Source organism: Homalodisca vitripennis, unplaced genomic scaffold (assembly GCF_021130785.1).
Source record: "Homalodisca vitripennis isolate AUS2020 unplaced genomic scaffold, UT_GWSS_2.1 ScUCBcl_3955;HRSCAF=9804, whole genome shotgun sequence".
NCBI classification, from domain to species: domain Eukaryota; kingdom Metazoa; phylum Arthropoda; class Insecta; order Hemiptera; family Cicadellidae; genus Homalodisca; species Homalodisca vitripennis.
This window is the reverse complement of record NW_025780063.1, coordinates 14,954-31,144: the sequence shown is the minus strand read 5'-3', so window position 1 is coordinate 31,144 and position 16,191 is coordinate 14,954. Positions and strand designations below refer to the sequence as shown.

General features: G+C 34.8%; 1 protein-coding gene across 1 annotated transcript in view; it reads left to right on the top strand.

The window, feature by feature from the left end:
* LOC124372744 (aquaporin AQPcic-like) overlaps positions 1-12,475 on the top strand; it is a 28,277-nt gene extending 15,802 nt beyond the window's left edge. Inside the window, exons 3-5 of the mRNA XM_046831155.1 lie at positions 384-605; positions 10,187-10,267; positions 12,239-12,475. Of these exons, the coding sequence (XP_046687111.1) occupies positions 384-605; positions 10,187-10,267; positions 12,239-12,343 (408 nt within the window). The 3' untranslated portion in view covers positions 12,344-12,475. The remainder of the gene's footprint in view (positions 1-383; positions 606-10,186; positions 10,268-12,238) is intronic.
* Positions 12,476-16,191: the final 3,716 nt, after the last annotated feature.

Below are 16,191 nucleotides of genomic sequence, written 5' to 3'. Positions count from 1 at the left end.
TAAATTAAACTAATATTAGAGGATGGTAGTTTGAGGCCATTATCGAACTATTTGACTATTTTTATAAATTTGTTTATACAATTTTGTTTAGTTTTAAATTTAGAAAATGTTATATTGTTATCGATTTCTATTTAAAACAAATAAATCTACTGTTGACGATATTATAACTGTTAATAGTTGCTATAAAATGGTCAAACACATTTAAAAAAAGGAAAACGGCTGGTATAAGGATTTAGTTATAGTCAACACACACTTTTGAGACAGTAAAAGGTAAAGTCAATTATAGGTAAAGTCTAGTTTCTACTAAAAAATTTAATTCAAACATAAAATACATAGTTGATATCAGTAATTACAACACGAAAATTTGTAACATTTCATTATAGATAACTACACCGGAGAACCTCAGAGGTATCGGCCTATGTTCGAATAGAGTAAACACAGCTGCAGGAGTGACGGCTGAACAGGCTCTGGTGGTGGAGATAGTTCTCACCTTCTGTCTAGTCCTGGTGATACTAGCAGTGAGTGACAAGAACAGGCGTCCTCATCACGGTGGAACTGGGCCCTTCATTGAGGGACTGACTGTGTGCGCTGCCTTCCTCATGGGGGTAAGTAGTATGAGGGATTGTAGAATAGTTGACAAAGGATTCCTTAATATAGTGAAACCTAATTATTCATCGAGGGACTGACTGTGTGCGCTGCCTTCCTAATGGGGGTAAATAGTATGAGGGATGGTAGAGTAGTTGACACAGGATTCCGACAGTGAAACCTAATTCTTCATTGAGGGACTGACTTGTGCGCTGCCTTCCTAATGAGGGTAAATAGTATGAGGGATGGTAGAGTAGTTGACACAGGATTCCGACAGTGAAACCTAATTCTTCATTGAGGGACTGACTTGTGCGCTGCCTTCTTCATGGGGGGGGGGGGGTAAGTAGTATTACGAGGGATTGTAGAATAGTTGACAAAGGATTCCTTAAGACAGTAAAACCTAATTCTTCATCGAGGGACTGACTTGTGCGCTGCCTTCTTCATGGGGGGGTAAGTAGTATTATGAGGGATTGTAGAATAGTTGACAAAGGATTCCTTAAGACAGTGAAACCTAATTCTTCATTGAGGGACTGATTGTGCGCTGCCTTCTTCATGGGGGGTAAGTAGTATTATGAGGGATTGTAGAATAGTTGACAAAGGATTCCTTAAGACAGTAAAACCTAATTCTTCATCGAGGGACTGACTGTGTGCGCTGCCTTCTTCATGGGGGTATGCTGTATGAGGGATGGTAGAGTAGTGGACACAGGATTCCGACAGTGAAACCTAATTCTTCATTGAGGGACTGACTGTGTGCGCTGCCTTCCTCATGGGGGTAAGTAGTATGAGGGGTTGTAGAATAGTTGACAAAGAATTTCTTAAGACAGTGAAACCTAATACTTCATCGAGGGAGTGACTGTGTGCGCTGCCTTCCTCATGGGGGTAAGTAGTATGAGGGATTGAAGAATAGTTGTCAAAGGATTCCTTAAGACGGTAAAAACCTAATTCTTCATTGAGGGACTGATTGTGTGCGCTGCCTTCCTAATGGGGGTAGGTCGTATGAGGGATTGTAGAATAGTTGACAAAGGATTCCTTAAGACAGTAAAACCTAATTCTTCATCGAGGGAGTGACTGTGTGCGCTGCCTTCTTCATGGGGGTAAATAGTATGAGGGATGGTAGAGTAGTTGACACAGGAATTCTTAATTGAAACCTAATTCTTCATCGAGGGAGTGACTGTGTGCGCTGCCTTCTTCTTGGGGGTAAATAGTATGAGGGATGGTAGAATAGTTGACACAGGAATTCTTCATTGAAACCTAATTCTTCATCGAGGGACTGACTATGTGTGCTGCCTTCCTCATGGGGGCATGTCGTATGGAGTGATGGTAGAATACTTTACACAGGAATCCTTTAGTAAAACCTAATTCTTCATCGAGGGAGTGACTGTGTGTGCTGCCTTCCTCATAGGGATAAGTTGTATAAGGGATGGTAGAATAGTTGGCAAAAGAATCCTTAACACAGTTAAACCAAAGTGTTCATCAAGAGACTGTGGAACCTACATTCCTTATTGGGGTAAGTCGTATGAGGAATGGTAGAATTGTTGACAAAGGAATCCTTAACACAACTAAACCTTATTCTTTGTCGAGGGAGTGACAGCGTGCGCTGCCTTCTTCATGGGGGGTAAGAAGTATGAAGGGTGGTAGAATAGTTGAGAAAGGATTCCTTAAGAGAGTGAAACCTAATTATTCATCGTAAACTGACTGTGCGCGCGCTGCTTTCCACATGGCGCTAGGTTACTACATGAGTGATGGTAGAATAGTTGAGTATCAAGCACAGAAGTATTCAACACAGGTAACTTCGTCCTTTATCGAGTGCTTGAATGTGTTCGTTATTTCCCTCACAAAACACAGGAAACTTCGTTCTTTATCGAGTGCTTGATTGTGTTCGTTATTTCCCTTACAAGATGAGTAGGTGTGGATATTAGAATAGCTTATTGGCTAAAACAAGAATCCTCAAGGGAATAGGGAACTTGGTCCTTTACAAGTGCTAGATTTTATTTGCTACATTCTTTTCGTCACATTCAAGTAAAATTGTCTATGTATTAGTTTGTTGGAAATTCATTAATAATTTGGTGTACATATTTACAATTAAGTATCACTGAATTATTTTTATATATTGGTGTTAGGAATAATATTTATTTGGTCTACTATGTACCGTAAATTAGTTAATTAAATTTCATACAATGTAAATTTCGCAACCTAATCAGCCAGTATAATATAATATTATTTTACATCCAATGTTCCGGAACTAAATTATTGGGCGGAGTAACTACCTAATTGGCACGCGTATGATTTTTTTCTTCTAACCCTTTGTAGCAGCCCAACTACGTAACCGATCAGACCTCGCGCGCTTTGTCCGTAAGTAAAATTTATCTTTTCGTATTATTAAATTAGCCCTTTGATGCCAAACGTATAAAATGAATGTAACGTAAAGTAAAGATGTGAATAGTAAAGTAACTTACCCTTGAAGATCTTTTATTTGCTTGATGGAGATAGATAAAGGTTGTGGCGTCGTCCTTATGGCGACGAGCACATTGTTATAAATAGTAATTTGTATCATTAAATGGCTAATACAGTCGCGAATTTGTTTTAGGCGAGTTTACGTAGCTGATGTATCTCACGTGTTGTTTGAATAGATGGCTACCACTTCCCAACTTCTACTCCTCTTCTAGAAATAACCGTTCTTAGACTACAGCTTCAATGTCTCGTGCCAAGACGCCGACACCCGGGTTGTGAGTCTACCTATTGTGAAGGGAAGTGAAATATTATTGTTTTGTAAAGTAAAACGTCGTACGCATAATTCAATAGAACATTGGATATTTTAGGCTCACCTAGAAGATATACTTTTTAGTTATTATAGTCTAATTGGCAGCAACGTGGCAGTACATAACTTTTCTTTACCATCTAAAAGTGGTGCTTTTAAGTTTTCATAATTAAACTGAACTTATAAGTACACTTTGTATTTCTAGTATTTATTACTACGACCTCAGAAGTCACCACCCCATGTGTTATCGTCATACGGTACATAATTTTATTGCGCTAATCTGCTATTGATGTGCCTACTCTGCCATCAACTGGGTGAAACTGAGTGAAAACGCCACAATGCCTGCCATTAAAATAGAATATTTGTCTAAAGATGAGTTGGTATTTGAACTGATATCTAGAGGTATTAAATTAAAATAGCGACAGTACAGTAAATGAACTCAGAAAGTCCTTAAGACAGTGTTTGAGAAACAATATTTTACCTACTGCTAGTAGCCTATTAAAAATAGACCACAATCAGGAAGTAAAACTTCTCAGTGAAAAAGTGATATTATTAGAACATGGGTGCAGTGAATTGAACAGTGCTAGTTCACCTTTAGAAATCACCAAATTCCAAGAAAAGTGTAAACATTTAATAAACCGTTTATTTTTAGACAACCAGCTAGAACTAAGTTCTGTACATAGTGAAACTTTATCAGCTTTAAAGTGTAGGCTAGTAAATGTTGAACAACAGTTAGCTAAAAACTTGCTACCTACAGTGAACCTAGAACAGCTTAAAGTGTTAGAAGCCAATTTAAATGAATCATTAGAACAAGATGAGGCTATGGAACAGGCAGTGAAAGAACAAATAGGCCCTATTTCTGTACAACCACCAACAATATCACAGCCTACTGCCAGTACCCCCACTTTGCCTATAATGCCTATTTATAATGCAAACAATGATTGTATCAGTCAACCTATGTCTGGTTTAAATATGTTTAATAAGTTAAACAACCCTGTAGAATGTTATTTACAAAATTTTACAGTAACAAATGGCTTAGTAGTACCTGAGCTAATAAACTTTTTGAAAACTTTGTTAAAACTAAAATGTGAAACTAGCCTATCAGAAAATGAAATTTTAGCATTGTTACCATGTTATGCAAAAGGTCCACTTTTAGCCAAAATAATACAGTGTAAGTCTGTCATGCCAAATGTCAACTATCTACACAGGGAACTAATTAGTGCTTTTATCCCTGTAGGCCTAATTGAAAGACTGAGACTAGATTTAGTTTATAGGCCACAAAGGTTTGATGAGCCACTGTATGAATACATCTATGACATCAAAGAGCTCAGTCAAGTTTTATTGTGTAAACATAAGTGAACAGGACTTGGTAACTTGTATAAAAAGAGGTATTAAGCCTACAGATAGAAATAAGTTGATTTTTGAAAACAATCCCATTTGTTTTACAGATTTGGAAAAATTGTGTATAGCTAGTAACAATATAACCTTTAATGATAACTTAAGGGACAATTTAAGTAAGACATATGTTAACAACATGTATCCACCACATGTTGAACCTAGGAATAGTAGGCCTACTATTAAAAACCCAAAGTTATGTTTCAATTGTAATAGGCCTAGCCACTTAGCAAAAAACTGTTTTAGGAATCCAAAAAACTAGTTGGCAGGGGAGTGGTATTACACACAACACCTAAAAAATATCCCTCCCCGGTTTCATAAGTTTAAGAATAATAATTTTATAAATAGTAATACGGTAAAAAAAGAAAAACACTATTTTATGAGAGTCTATGGTAAGGTAATTAAAAATTGGAGTAAATTAAACTATAGAAAACCTAATTTAAGACTAAATGTTAGACAGTGTAACAATATGCCTTTAATTGAAGCTATAGTGGGTAAAAATGTAAAAACAAACTGCTTATTAGATACTGGTGCTACAAGAGATATAATTAGTAAAGAATTTTATGATAGCCTATTGTTGAATAAAAATGTTTCTAAATTAATGAAGTCAGATGATAGAATGTTTGCTGCAAATAACACTGAAATAAAATGTTTTGGTTACTGTTATGCTAAGATAAAAATTTCTAAATTTTTGTTGGAAAGTAAAATTTATTGTATTGGATAATTTAAAATGGGACATTGTATTGGGAAACCCATTTATAACTAATAGCAAATTAATTTTAGATCTTGATGGAGATTCATGTTATTTTAAATTCAATTGTAATGAGAAAATAACTATTGTCAGACAACAGCCTTTTGAACATGAAGTAAACAGCATTGATGTAAAAATAGGGTGCACTAGAGCTGAGGCTGAGATACAAAACCTTATAGGGGATTTTCCAAATGTTTTTAATCCAAAATTAGGAGAGGCTCTAGATTTGGAAGTGAGATTAGTTCTACATGACCCCACACCTGTAAATATTAGGCCTTATTTTATGAGCCCTCCTACTGTAAATAAGATGAAAACAATAATACAGGATTGGTTGGACCAAGGAATAATTGAACCCAGTACTTCAGCCTACTCCAGTCCAGCCTTTTTAACCAAAAAGGACAGACTTGTAGTCAATTATACCGAATTAAATAAAAAGTTACAGAAAATTGATTTTCCCATTGGTGATTTAAATAATTATTATCAACATCTTAGTGGAGCCAAATATTTTTCAATAATAGATTTAAGAAAAAGTTTTTTGCAATGTCCATTATCACCTGATAGTCAAGATCTTACCTCATTTAGCACTATATTTGGTAAATATAAATTTAAACGAGTACCCTTTGGTTTACATGTTGGTAGTGCTGTATTGTCCGCCTATCTGGACAAAGTCCTAGACAATATAAAATTAAATATGTGATAAATTTTTGTGATGATATCTTAGTGTACAGTAAAGACCTTGATTCGCATTTAGTACATGTCAGAGAGATTGTAAATAGACTAAGCAAACGTGGCTTAACGGCAAACCTAGAGAAAGCAAAGTTTTGTTTTGAGGAAATCTCCTTTTTGGGGAACTTAATAAAAAATAATACAGTAACTATAGATCCCGAGCGAACAAGGAGTATAAGAGAATTTATGCCGCCTAAGAACGCCAAACAAATTTCACAGTTTTTAGGTATGACCAATTTCTTTTCAAAATTTATAAATAATTATGCCGAATTATGTAATCCTTTAAATCGTTTAAGAAGGAAAAACGCTAAATTTGTTTGGACAAGTGAATGTCAAGATTCGTTTGTAAAGTTAAAAGAAGCTATAATGAATCCTCCAGTTAGCCGATTTTTCAAAGCAATTTATAGTAATGACAGATGCTAGTGGAATAGCCGCAGGTGGTTGTTTGTTACAGGAAAACGACCAAAATGAATTAATGCCAATAGCCTATTACTCTAGGAAATTTACTGATGCCGAATTAAAATATACTGTTAATGAAAAAGAAGCTTTGAGTGCACTAATTTGCATAGAAAAATGGCACGAATTTTTAGAAGTAAGAACCTTTAAATTAATAACTGATAACCAAGCTTTATCCTATGTCCTCAATCACAAAAGGGAAGGTAGGAAGACTTGCCCGGTGGATCGAGAGGATTTTGAATTTACCATTTGAGGTTGAATTTAAAAGTTCCACCGATAATGCACTGGCAGATGCCCTATCACGTATGTTTGAGGGCGAGTCGACGGGAACAGCTGATCCGAGCCCCAGTGACTGCCGGAACGGTCCCAGACCAGGATAAAAATAGATTATCGATTTCCTTCTGCCATTCAAACTCCTCCCGAAGGCAAAAATGTAAACCAACATCTAATGTAAAGCCTAAAATGCAGATAAATAATAAGTGCAATAACAAGGATAATTTGTGGTTGTTAATTAATGATTTGCCATTAGCATTTAAAGATTTAGAAAAATATCAACTTCAAGATAAAGAAACTCAGAAAATCATTCAATCTGTAAAAAGCAATAATAACAATTTATGTTATTTTATAAAAAACAATTTACTGATGTACAAAAGGAATGTAAAAAGTAAGAGTAAGATATTTTTGCCTGTACAGTTAGTTGATTTAGTATATGAATTCTTCCACAGTTCTTTAATAGGAGGTCATTTAGGCATTGCTAGAACGCAAAGAAAAATTAATCAGTATTTTTATAGACCTGATTTAGACGAAATTATAAAGGCAAAAGTGAAAGGATGTAATGTTTGTAAAATGAGTAAAGTGTGCCAAAGAAAATATGAAGGCGAATTAGTATCTGTGCCATTTAAGAACAATATGGATTGTTTATTCATAGATCTTTTAGGTCCCTTAGTGAGAACTAGAAACAGCAATGTATATTTACTTGTAGTTGTAGATGCTGCCAGTAAATGTCTATGGCTAATCCCTTTGAGGGAATGTAAGAGTGCTGAAATATGTAATAAATTAGACCGCATAATTTTTAACAACTTTTCTGTACCTAAAATAATAGTGTCAGACAATGCCGCATATTTTACATCACTGTATTTTAAGAAGTTCTTATTTAAGAATTTTATTGAACACCGTAGACTAGCGCCTTACAGGGCTAATGGAAATCAATCAGAAAGGCATATTAGAAACATATCTACATTATTACGTAGTTTCTATCATAACTGTCATAGTAATTGGGATAATGACCTAGGCTATATACAATTAAGTTTAAAACACCGCCCATAATGAAAGCACTGGTTTTGCTGCCTTTGATTTAATGTTTAATCATTCCTGTAATAATGCTTTATCTAATTTATGGAAGCTAAATGATCTAATTGGTGAGAATTTGTCCAAGGAAACTGTTGTAAACAATTTAAAGAGAGCTGTGGTCAATGTAAAAAGGAGTATAGCACATAACAGTAATAGACAAAAGTACTCAGAGCAAAATGTAAAACATCCCTTTAAGTTGCATTCCTTAGTATGGATAAGAACCCACTATTTAAGCAATAAGGTAGAAAAGTTTTGTGCAAAATTAGCACCAAAATATGTAGGAATTGATAGAATTCTATATTTTTTAAGCCCTGTAACTTGTATTGTACAACACACTGAAAATGTTTTGAATGTAAAAAAGGTTCATATTGTAGATTTAAAATTAAATTAAGACCTGTTCTGTATATAAAAAAACTTTGTAGCATCCCTAGCTTAAGGAACCACTTGCTGCCAAATTTAAAAGATAAGATAAAATCCAGGAAGTTAATTGTTTAGTGAATTCTTAACGAATGTTTTCAATGGAAATAAAATATAGAAAAAGAGTTTGTAGGTAGACTTTGTATAAAGAAATGAGACAGAGTTGATCCTGTTTGTAATATAGGAAACAAATACGAAAAGTTGTGTCTGTCTTTTGTATATATGTCAAAATATTGAAGTTTGAATTTTGTGGATATATTTGAAGTGTTAAAATTCATGTAGATGTAAGATGTATAGGATGTTGTATGTAAATATGTATATTAAGAGTGATGAGTAGTAATAAGAAATGTGAGACTTAGCTTCTCGTGAGGGGACGTTTCATTCCAAAGTATTCGATCCATATTGGTAACTTGTACGCAAGTCTCAGGGTATTTAATGGCAAAACACTATACACAAAACACTGGTATGAATGCAAAAAAGAAGTATGAATGTGGCGCCTATATAACAAAACACTACACTACACTTGTTCACGATTTAATCGCCTTAAATGTCCTTATTCTTGCAACGACCCGCAAATTCTAAAACGCTGCAACGTGCACTGCATGAAAATAGTTTGCCTAAATTGATTTTCTATTTTTGGTCCCTAAGCGAGCAGTCATAGAACTGCATTGGCATGCGATCTAGCGGATTTGATAGGAAACTTTTGAAACCCCGCGCTATCGTATTGTTATGGTTGAATTTGAATTTATGTAATGAATAAAAAGGTTGAATTAAGTTGGTTATTTAGAATATGTTTAAAGTAAAGCGGCCAACTAGGTTGCGAAATCAAAACAGGGGGGATATTCTGTACCGTAAATTAGTTAATTAAATTTCATACAATGTAAATTTCGCAACCTAATCAGCCAGTATAATATAATATTATTTTACATCCAATGTTCCGGAACTAAATTATTGGGCGGAGTAACTACCTAATTGGCACGCGTATGAATTTTTTCTTCTAACCCTTTGTAGCAGCCCAACTACGTAACCGATCAGACCTCGCGCGCTTTGTCCGTAAGTAAAATTTTATCTTTTCGTATTATTAAATTAGCCCTTTGATGCCAAACGTATAAAATGAATGTAACGTAAAGTAAAGATGTGAATAGTAAAGTAACTTACCCTTGAAGATCTTTTATTTGCTTGATGGAGATAGATAAAGGTTGTGGCGTCGTCCTTATGGCGACGAGCACATTGTTATAAATAGTAATTTGTATCATTAAATGGCTAATACCGTCGCGAATTTGTTTTAGGCGAGTTTACGTAGCTGATGTATCTCACGTGTTGTTTGAATAGATGGCTACCACTTCCCAACTTCTACTCCTCTTCTAGAAATAACCGTTCTTAGACTACAGCTTCAATGTCTCGTGCCAAGACGCCGACACCCGGGTTGTGAGTCTACCTATTGTGAAGGGAAGTGAAATATTATTGTTTTGTAAAGTAAAAACGTCGTACGCATAATTCAATAGAACATTGGATATTTTAGGCTCACCTAGAAGATATACTTTTTAGTTATTATAGTCTAATTGGCAGCAACGTGGCAGTACATAACTTTTCTTTACCATCTAAAAGTGGTGCTTTTAAGTTTTCATAATTAAACTGAACTTATAAGTACACTTTGTATTTCTAGTATTTATTACTACGACCTCAGAAGTCACCACCCCATGTGTTATCGTCATACGGTACAACTAATAAGCGCTTTAATTTTTCAGCTCAGATACAGTGGTGTTTCCTTAAACCCGGCACGATCGTTTGGTCCTGCTATATTAAGCGATTATTGGGAACACCATTGGGTAAAGTATTTCTTAAATTAGTATTATGTTACACTGTTATAATATTATCATTTAACATATACATTCAAAGTGACATTAATATTAGTTATATACCGAGTGCTATTGGAATCGCCTTGATCTAGGTTGTCAGTTACCAATAGTTTGATGAGCAGGAAATTCAATAAAAATGTACCAATGCTTAAAGCTAAATGTAAAAGGTAAAACATTGCCTGAAAAGCTGTGAGGACCACCCATTTGGCTGACTGACACCACAGCTGTGACGGGGATTTAAAAATTGACGAATGATTAAGTCAAATGAATTTGCAATCATTATAAGCTTGAGTGAAGAAAATTGTGGTGTGCGTGTCAAAGCTATTAGTTGACTGTTGCAATGCAATATATTGTTATTGTCTCTTGCAATAAAATAATTCTATTCTATTGAATTTAGTTGCTGATAGGAGCAAAGTTGCTCACGTTGTACAGCTGCATTCGTAGAGGTCCTCAATGAGAACAAGGCCAGTGCCACGATGCATGATTAGTCAAAATCCTTAGTCTTCTGTCGGACATCGTCCTTACATTCACCGACCATGCACTCGTGTTACTCGTCGTCCTTCGATTGGTTTAAGACCTTTTCATTTAAAATATTTAATGCAAGAGGTCGCAAAACTGAAACGCATTCTAGTCCTACCAGAGTTTTCTCCTGGCATGACATAAACATTAGAGACAAATTTATTACATAATACATTCATATTTGAGAATGTGATATATTCGAACATATTGCAAAATATTAAAACTATACTGATGCAAAAGAAATTTTCCTTTTATACAAATAATAAGTAAAAAACCTGAATATAGAAAGGGAATCCCAAAATATAACACTGAACGAATAAAGAGGTTCCAGGACAGTGCCGTATGAGTTATTTTCAAAATGGGTAATTCGATCAGGTTTCTAAATATTGGTATGTTATAAATATGAAATCAATGGAAGGATCCATTAATCTCCCTCATTGTCTCACAAATGTTATCTAACGGTTATAAAATGGAATATCTGAAAATATTATTAAAACGGTTTCAATTATATTTAAGTAAATCAAGTTTGTAATTAGCTTGTGTGTATGATCCTTTATGTGAATCGCATAATAACTAGTAATAACGAAGAACTAGTTTCAAATCATACATAGAAACATTGACTTTGCTTGCCTTTAGAACAACGTATATAGCCACAAAGTTTTACAAAGGACTCTGCATTTACAGAGCTCACAGAACAGCGATGTTGAAATTGGTTTTACACTGAAGGTTTGCTTTTTTGGTCTCAGACATGTACAGCATCATTTTAGTGTTAGACATAAGCCTTAGAATATCTATGCCAAATGTGGGCAAGATTAGTATAATATGTATGTACGGCCTAGACCAGTAACTATACTCGCTGTTTTTAATTTTGCCCCTCCGGCCATGTTTAAACGGATTTGGCTTTTGACTTTGAAACTAACCCGTACAATACCTGTGCTTTTAAAGGATCCCTTAAAGTAATTAACTATTTTGGCAATACTAAATATGGACTCGTATCAACAAGATTCAGTACGGAGTGGAAATTTCCATTTTAGGAACCCAAAGTATCAAAGTGGTTTAATCAGCTTGTTTTAAATAAGCACATGAAACGAATTTGGCAAAATTTGACCTGTGAGTAAAGTTAGCAAATAACAAAATTTGTATTCTAAATTTTTTTAAAAACAAAGAATACAACAACTTTTTGTTGCTATAATACAACTATAGATAGACTTTGTATAAATTATGGAGTGCTTCAATAGCTATGAAAATCACGACAGGATAAATTTGCCGATTGGGTGGAAATTGTATAGTACTAATTTGCATTGAGTTATATATGTCTGTATTGCTGTTATAATTTATTTTATCGTTTTTAGTAGTTGAATAATGTAGTGTTAAAAACTGTATGTAACTTTTTAAAACTAAATGTCTGTTTTCTTCTTCCAGATATATTGGGTGGGACCATTGTCAGGAGCAGCTATAGCTGGCTACATGTACAGAAACTGGTTCAAAGCTCCCAAACCGCAAAAGGAGCAAAATACCAATACGTAAACAGAGGAGTAACTTTGAAGAAATAAAATTCAGATAGGAACATAATAAGTTTATGTTGCTCGGGCTGTAGAAACAACAGGTGTAATATCATTGCCTTAGATACTTTACTGGAACTCTAGTACATCGAGAAAAGTGATTAGGGGCCGTTCAAGTATTACGTAAGCACTATGGGGGGGCGGGGGGGTCTTTGCTTTGCTTATTTTGGATGACATGGGGGGTAGGGGAGTCTAGATGATGATTACGTCATCGGTAGTTATTTTCATTTTTACACGAATGGCAACCCACACATTGTCTTTGCTTGAAAACGAAATCAAATTGCTTGGTGTAAATCAAATTGTTCATCAATTTACTTACCACCAAACTTGTTCCGTTGCGCAGTTTTGGTTGGTATAAGTTTCGAAGCATGATTACTACAGAACCAATATTTAGTTGTAAATTGTGCCAGGTACATCCAAGGAGTTTAAACATTCAATTGGATAGTTGGTGGCATCATCTTCATTTGTTACACAGTCAACAGATTTGAAAGAATGCAGTGTACCAATGATCTCATTCTGAATTATGTAGTTTAAGTCATCTATATCTTTATTCTTAGCTGCCTAAATTGCTCGCTCAGTCAACCAATCATTATTTTTTGAGGTTAGTAATGATGTTTGGGAATACTTTGTTGATGAGTTCGTCTTTCGATGAGATAAAGTTACAGATATTCCGAGGAAATGAAATCAATCCGCTCGATTCGTCGACAGGTACTCGACCATTACCGATAGTCAACAATTACTCAGAGAAAATCTTCAGCAGATGTATCGTTCAGCAATGCAACTCTCATGTTTGTTGTCAGCTGAAGTTTCCTAACATAGCGCCATAGATTCGATGATTTGAGGCAAGCGTTTATTTTGTCGGCAGCAGTCGATCTGGGAATTACTGGCAATGTTTGGCGGAAATCGGCAGACAGTAAAAGAGTTGCGCCTCCAAAACATTTTGAGTCATTACGTAGATCTTGCAATGTTAGGTTAACTGCTTCCAATGCACGTTTATGCGCTATTGTGCATTCGTCCCAGATGATGATCTTCGATTCTGATAAAACTTTCGCCATAGCGGAGCGCTTTGTAATGTTGCACGTTGGTTCTTCAATATATTGAAGATTTAACGGCAATTTTAATGCAGAATATGCGTACGACATCCTTCTAGCAATGTGGCTGCTATTCCAGAAGAAGCAACTGAAACTGCAATGTTGGATCTTGCACGAACAGTGGCTAAAACTACTGACATGAGGAATGTCTTACCAGTTCCACCATGTAAATATAAACCACCGTTTCCATCATCAATTGCCTTCATTAATGTATCATAAACTTCCTTTTGTTGGGGGTTCATCAGGGGCACATTTGTTTGAACTACTAAATCTAATTCCTGGTGATCATATTCACGTTCCCATTCCAATTCTCGATTAAATGCGTCATTCATTTTACGATTTGGCGCTGGCATTCCTAACCTGACTAATAAACTACCACACATGAGATAACTCATGTCTTCGATCAAGAGCAAGGCCCGATTATGTATCTCCTCATTCATTTAAAGATCGTAATTTATTGAACTGACACGAATTTGATGTAAAATGTCTTCTGCTATATTATTCTTGTATTTGTGTCACAGGTTAGATGGGTTCGATGGAAAGCATGTCGAAATGATGATAGCAAATAATGTACGTATCTGACTTGGAGATGGAGAGATAACTGCTTTGAATTGTAAAAAATTAAAATTTGATTTGTATTATCTGGATAGTAAAGTCTATGCTTAACAGTGATTGCAGAAACAGTTGAAACAAAATTTGCTGTTTCTCTTAAGCTTACTCTATGCTTTTAAACTATAAATGTAAAGAAATTTAAAATGGTAATTAAATGATATAAACATATATTTCTTTTGTTGCATTATATATGTTTACAAAGAACAGCTGATTCAATTTGATCAGGCCCTTTCACTTAATAACATATGTTTGCTGTAATGCGTTTCTTACGGGTATTTCCGTAACTTTTAGAGACCAGTGGGGCGGAGAATCCTAAATCGGGAACGGGATAAAAAGTATCCTATGTGTTTCTCCCAGTTCTTAGCTACCTCCCTACCAATTTTCAGCCAAATCGGATCAGCCGTTCTTGACTTATAAATAATGTAACTAACACGACTTTCTTTTATATATATAGATTTATTATAATTGATTCCGTCAATTGGTCACAAAATACAGGATGTTAGTTTTATACATACATATATATATATATATATATACCTACAGAAAACTATACTCTATTCAAATAGGTATTTAACAGAATGTAAACAATCTTTATATGTCTTTTTATTGAAATATGTGGTTTAAAATTGTAAACTGTGTAAAATCTGTTGTAATTCATTTAAAAACTCAACAAATATTAAAATTGCTTTTCTGTAAGTACATAAAGGTGCGTACAGACATCGCGAGGCGTGCGCCGCTAATGGTTCGCACGTATACATGTGCCGTAGCATGCCTCAGGTTGATGTATGCGAGACGAACCATTCGCGGCGCAAGCCTCTCAATGTCTGTACGCACCTTTACAAATATCTGATTTTATAATTGCATATTTCAATAAAAAGACATATCAAGATTGTTTACATTCTTTTAAATACCTACTTGAATAGAGTATAACACCCTGTATTTTGTGACCGGAACGAATTGCTCGTTTAAAGATATTAGATTTAAAGCCATAGGGTTTTGTATTTACCATATATATTGCCATACGTTGTATTTATGTAGCTTAATAAGAGAATCTTTAGCAGAACCCATAGAAAGTTTTTATTTTTAGGCAACCTGTAAACCTGCAGAAAAAAACACAAATTAAACAGGCAGCTTCAAATATTAAAAAAAACAGGAAGAAGATAAAATAAAAACCGGTAATGAATCACAACAGCAATGCGAAATTAGTAAAAATACAGATAAACAGAGACCAAAACCTTCTCAGGAAGCTATGAAAAATAAGATTGCTCTACTCAAAAAAAAAATCTGAATGCTTTGTATTCTGGCAGAGATACTATGCCAAGCCGTGCTGAAGTTGATAAACAGATCATTAAGTTGCGCGAGGAAATAAAAACAGCAAAACAGTCTTTAAACAGGAAGGTTCAAAACGCAGTTGCCCAGAAGAAACACAGGGATGGTATGAAAAGAAAGTTCCAGAAATGAAAAAAAGACTATCTCTGAGGGATTCAGTGGGACGCCCTAATCTTGAAAGCAATCAACCTTTACTATTTATTTATTTATTATTACATACGGCAATCGCCATTTTACAAAAATGTTTACAACATAGTGTTCGAAATATTGATAATACACTTTTCACGCTTAGCCACTTACATGCGATATTAGTACTACTGGACTAGCCATGGTTACAGAACAATTGAATATGGTATACATTTAAAGTTAATAAAATAGAACATCAAAGACAAGACACAAAAAGAGATAACAATGGTCAACAAGATGATTACATAATAATGTACATGCTAAGTATATGCAACTTGTGCATCAAAGACCAATTGAAAACAAGGTAACAAGATAATAACTACATGCTTCATGCTAAGCGTGTGCTAACTCTAGTGCATGGGTCAATATACAACAAGACAAAAATCAACAAAACAACCACATGCTAATACTTATACTATAAGTGCTATAATTACATGCTATAGGTGTGTGCTGACGGTATAAACTATGAAAATTTAACAATGAAATGACAAAACAATATAGAGCAAAAATAAACAATATAACAAAATACTATTGAAAACAATCGCGGATATAGCTTTATTTGGGAGTGCAGCAGATGATAGAAGACGAACGGAAT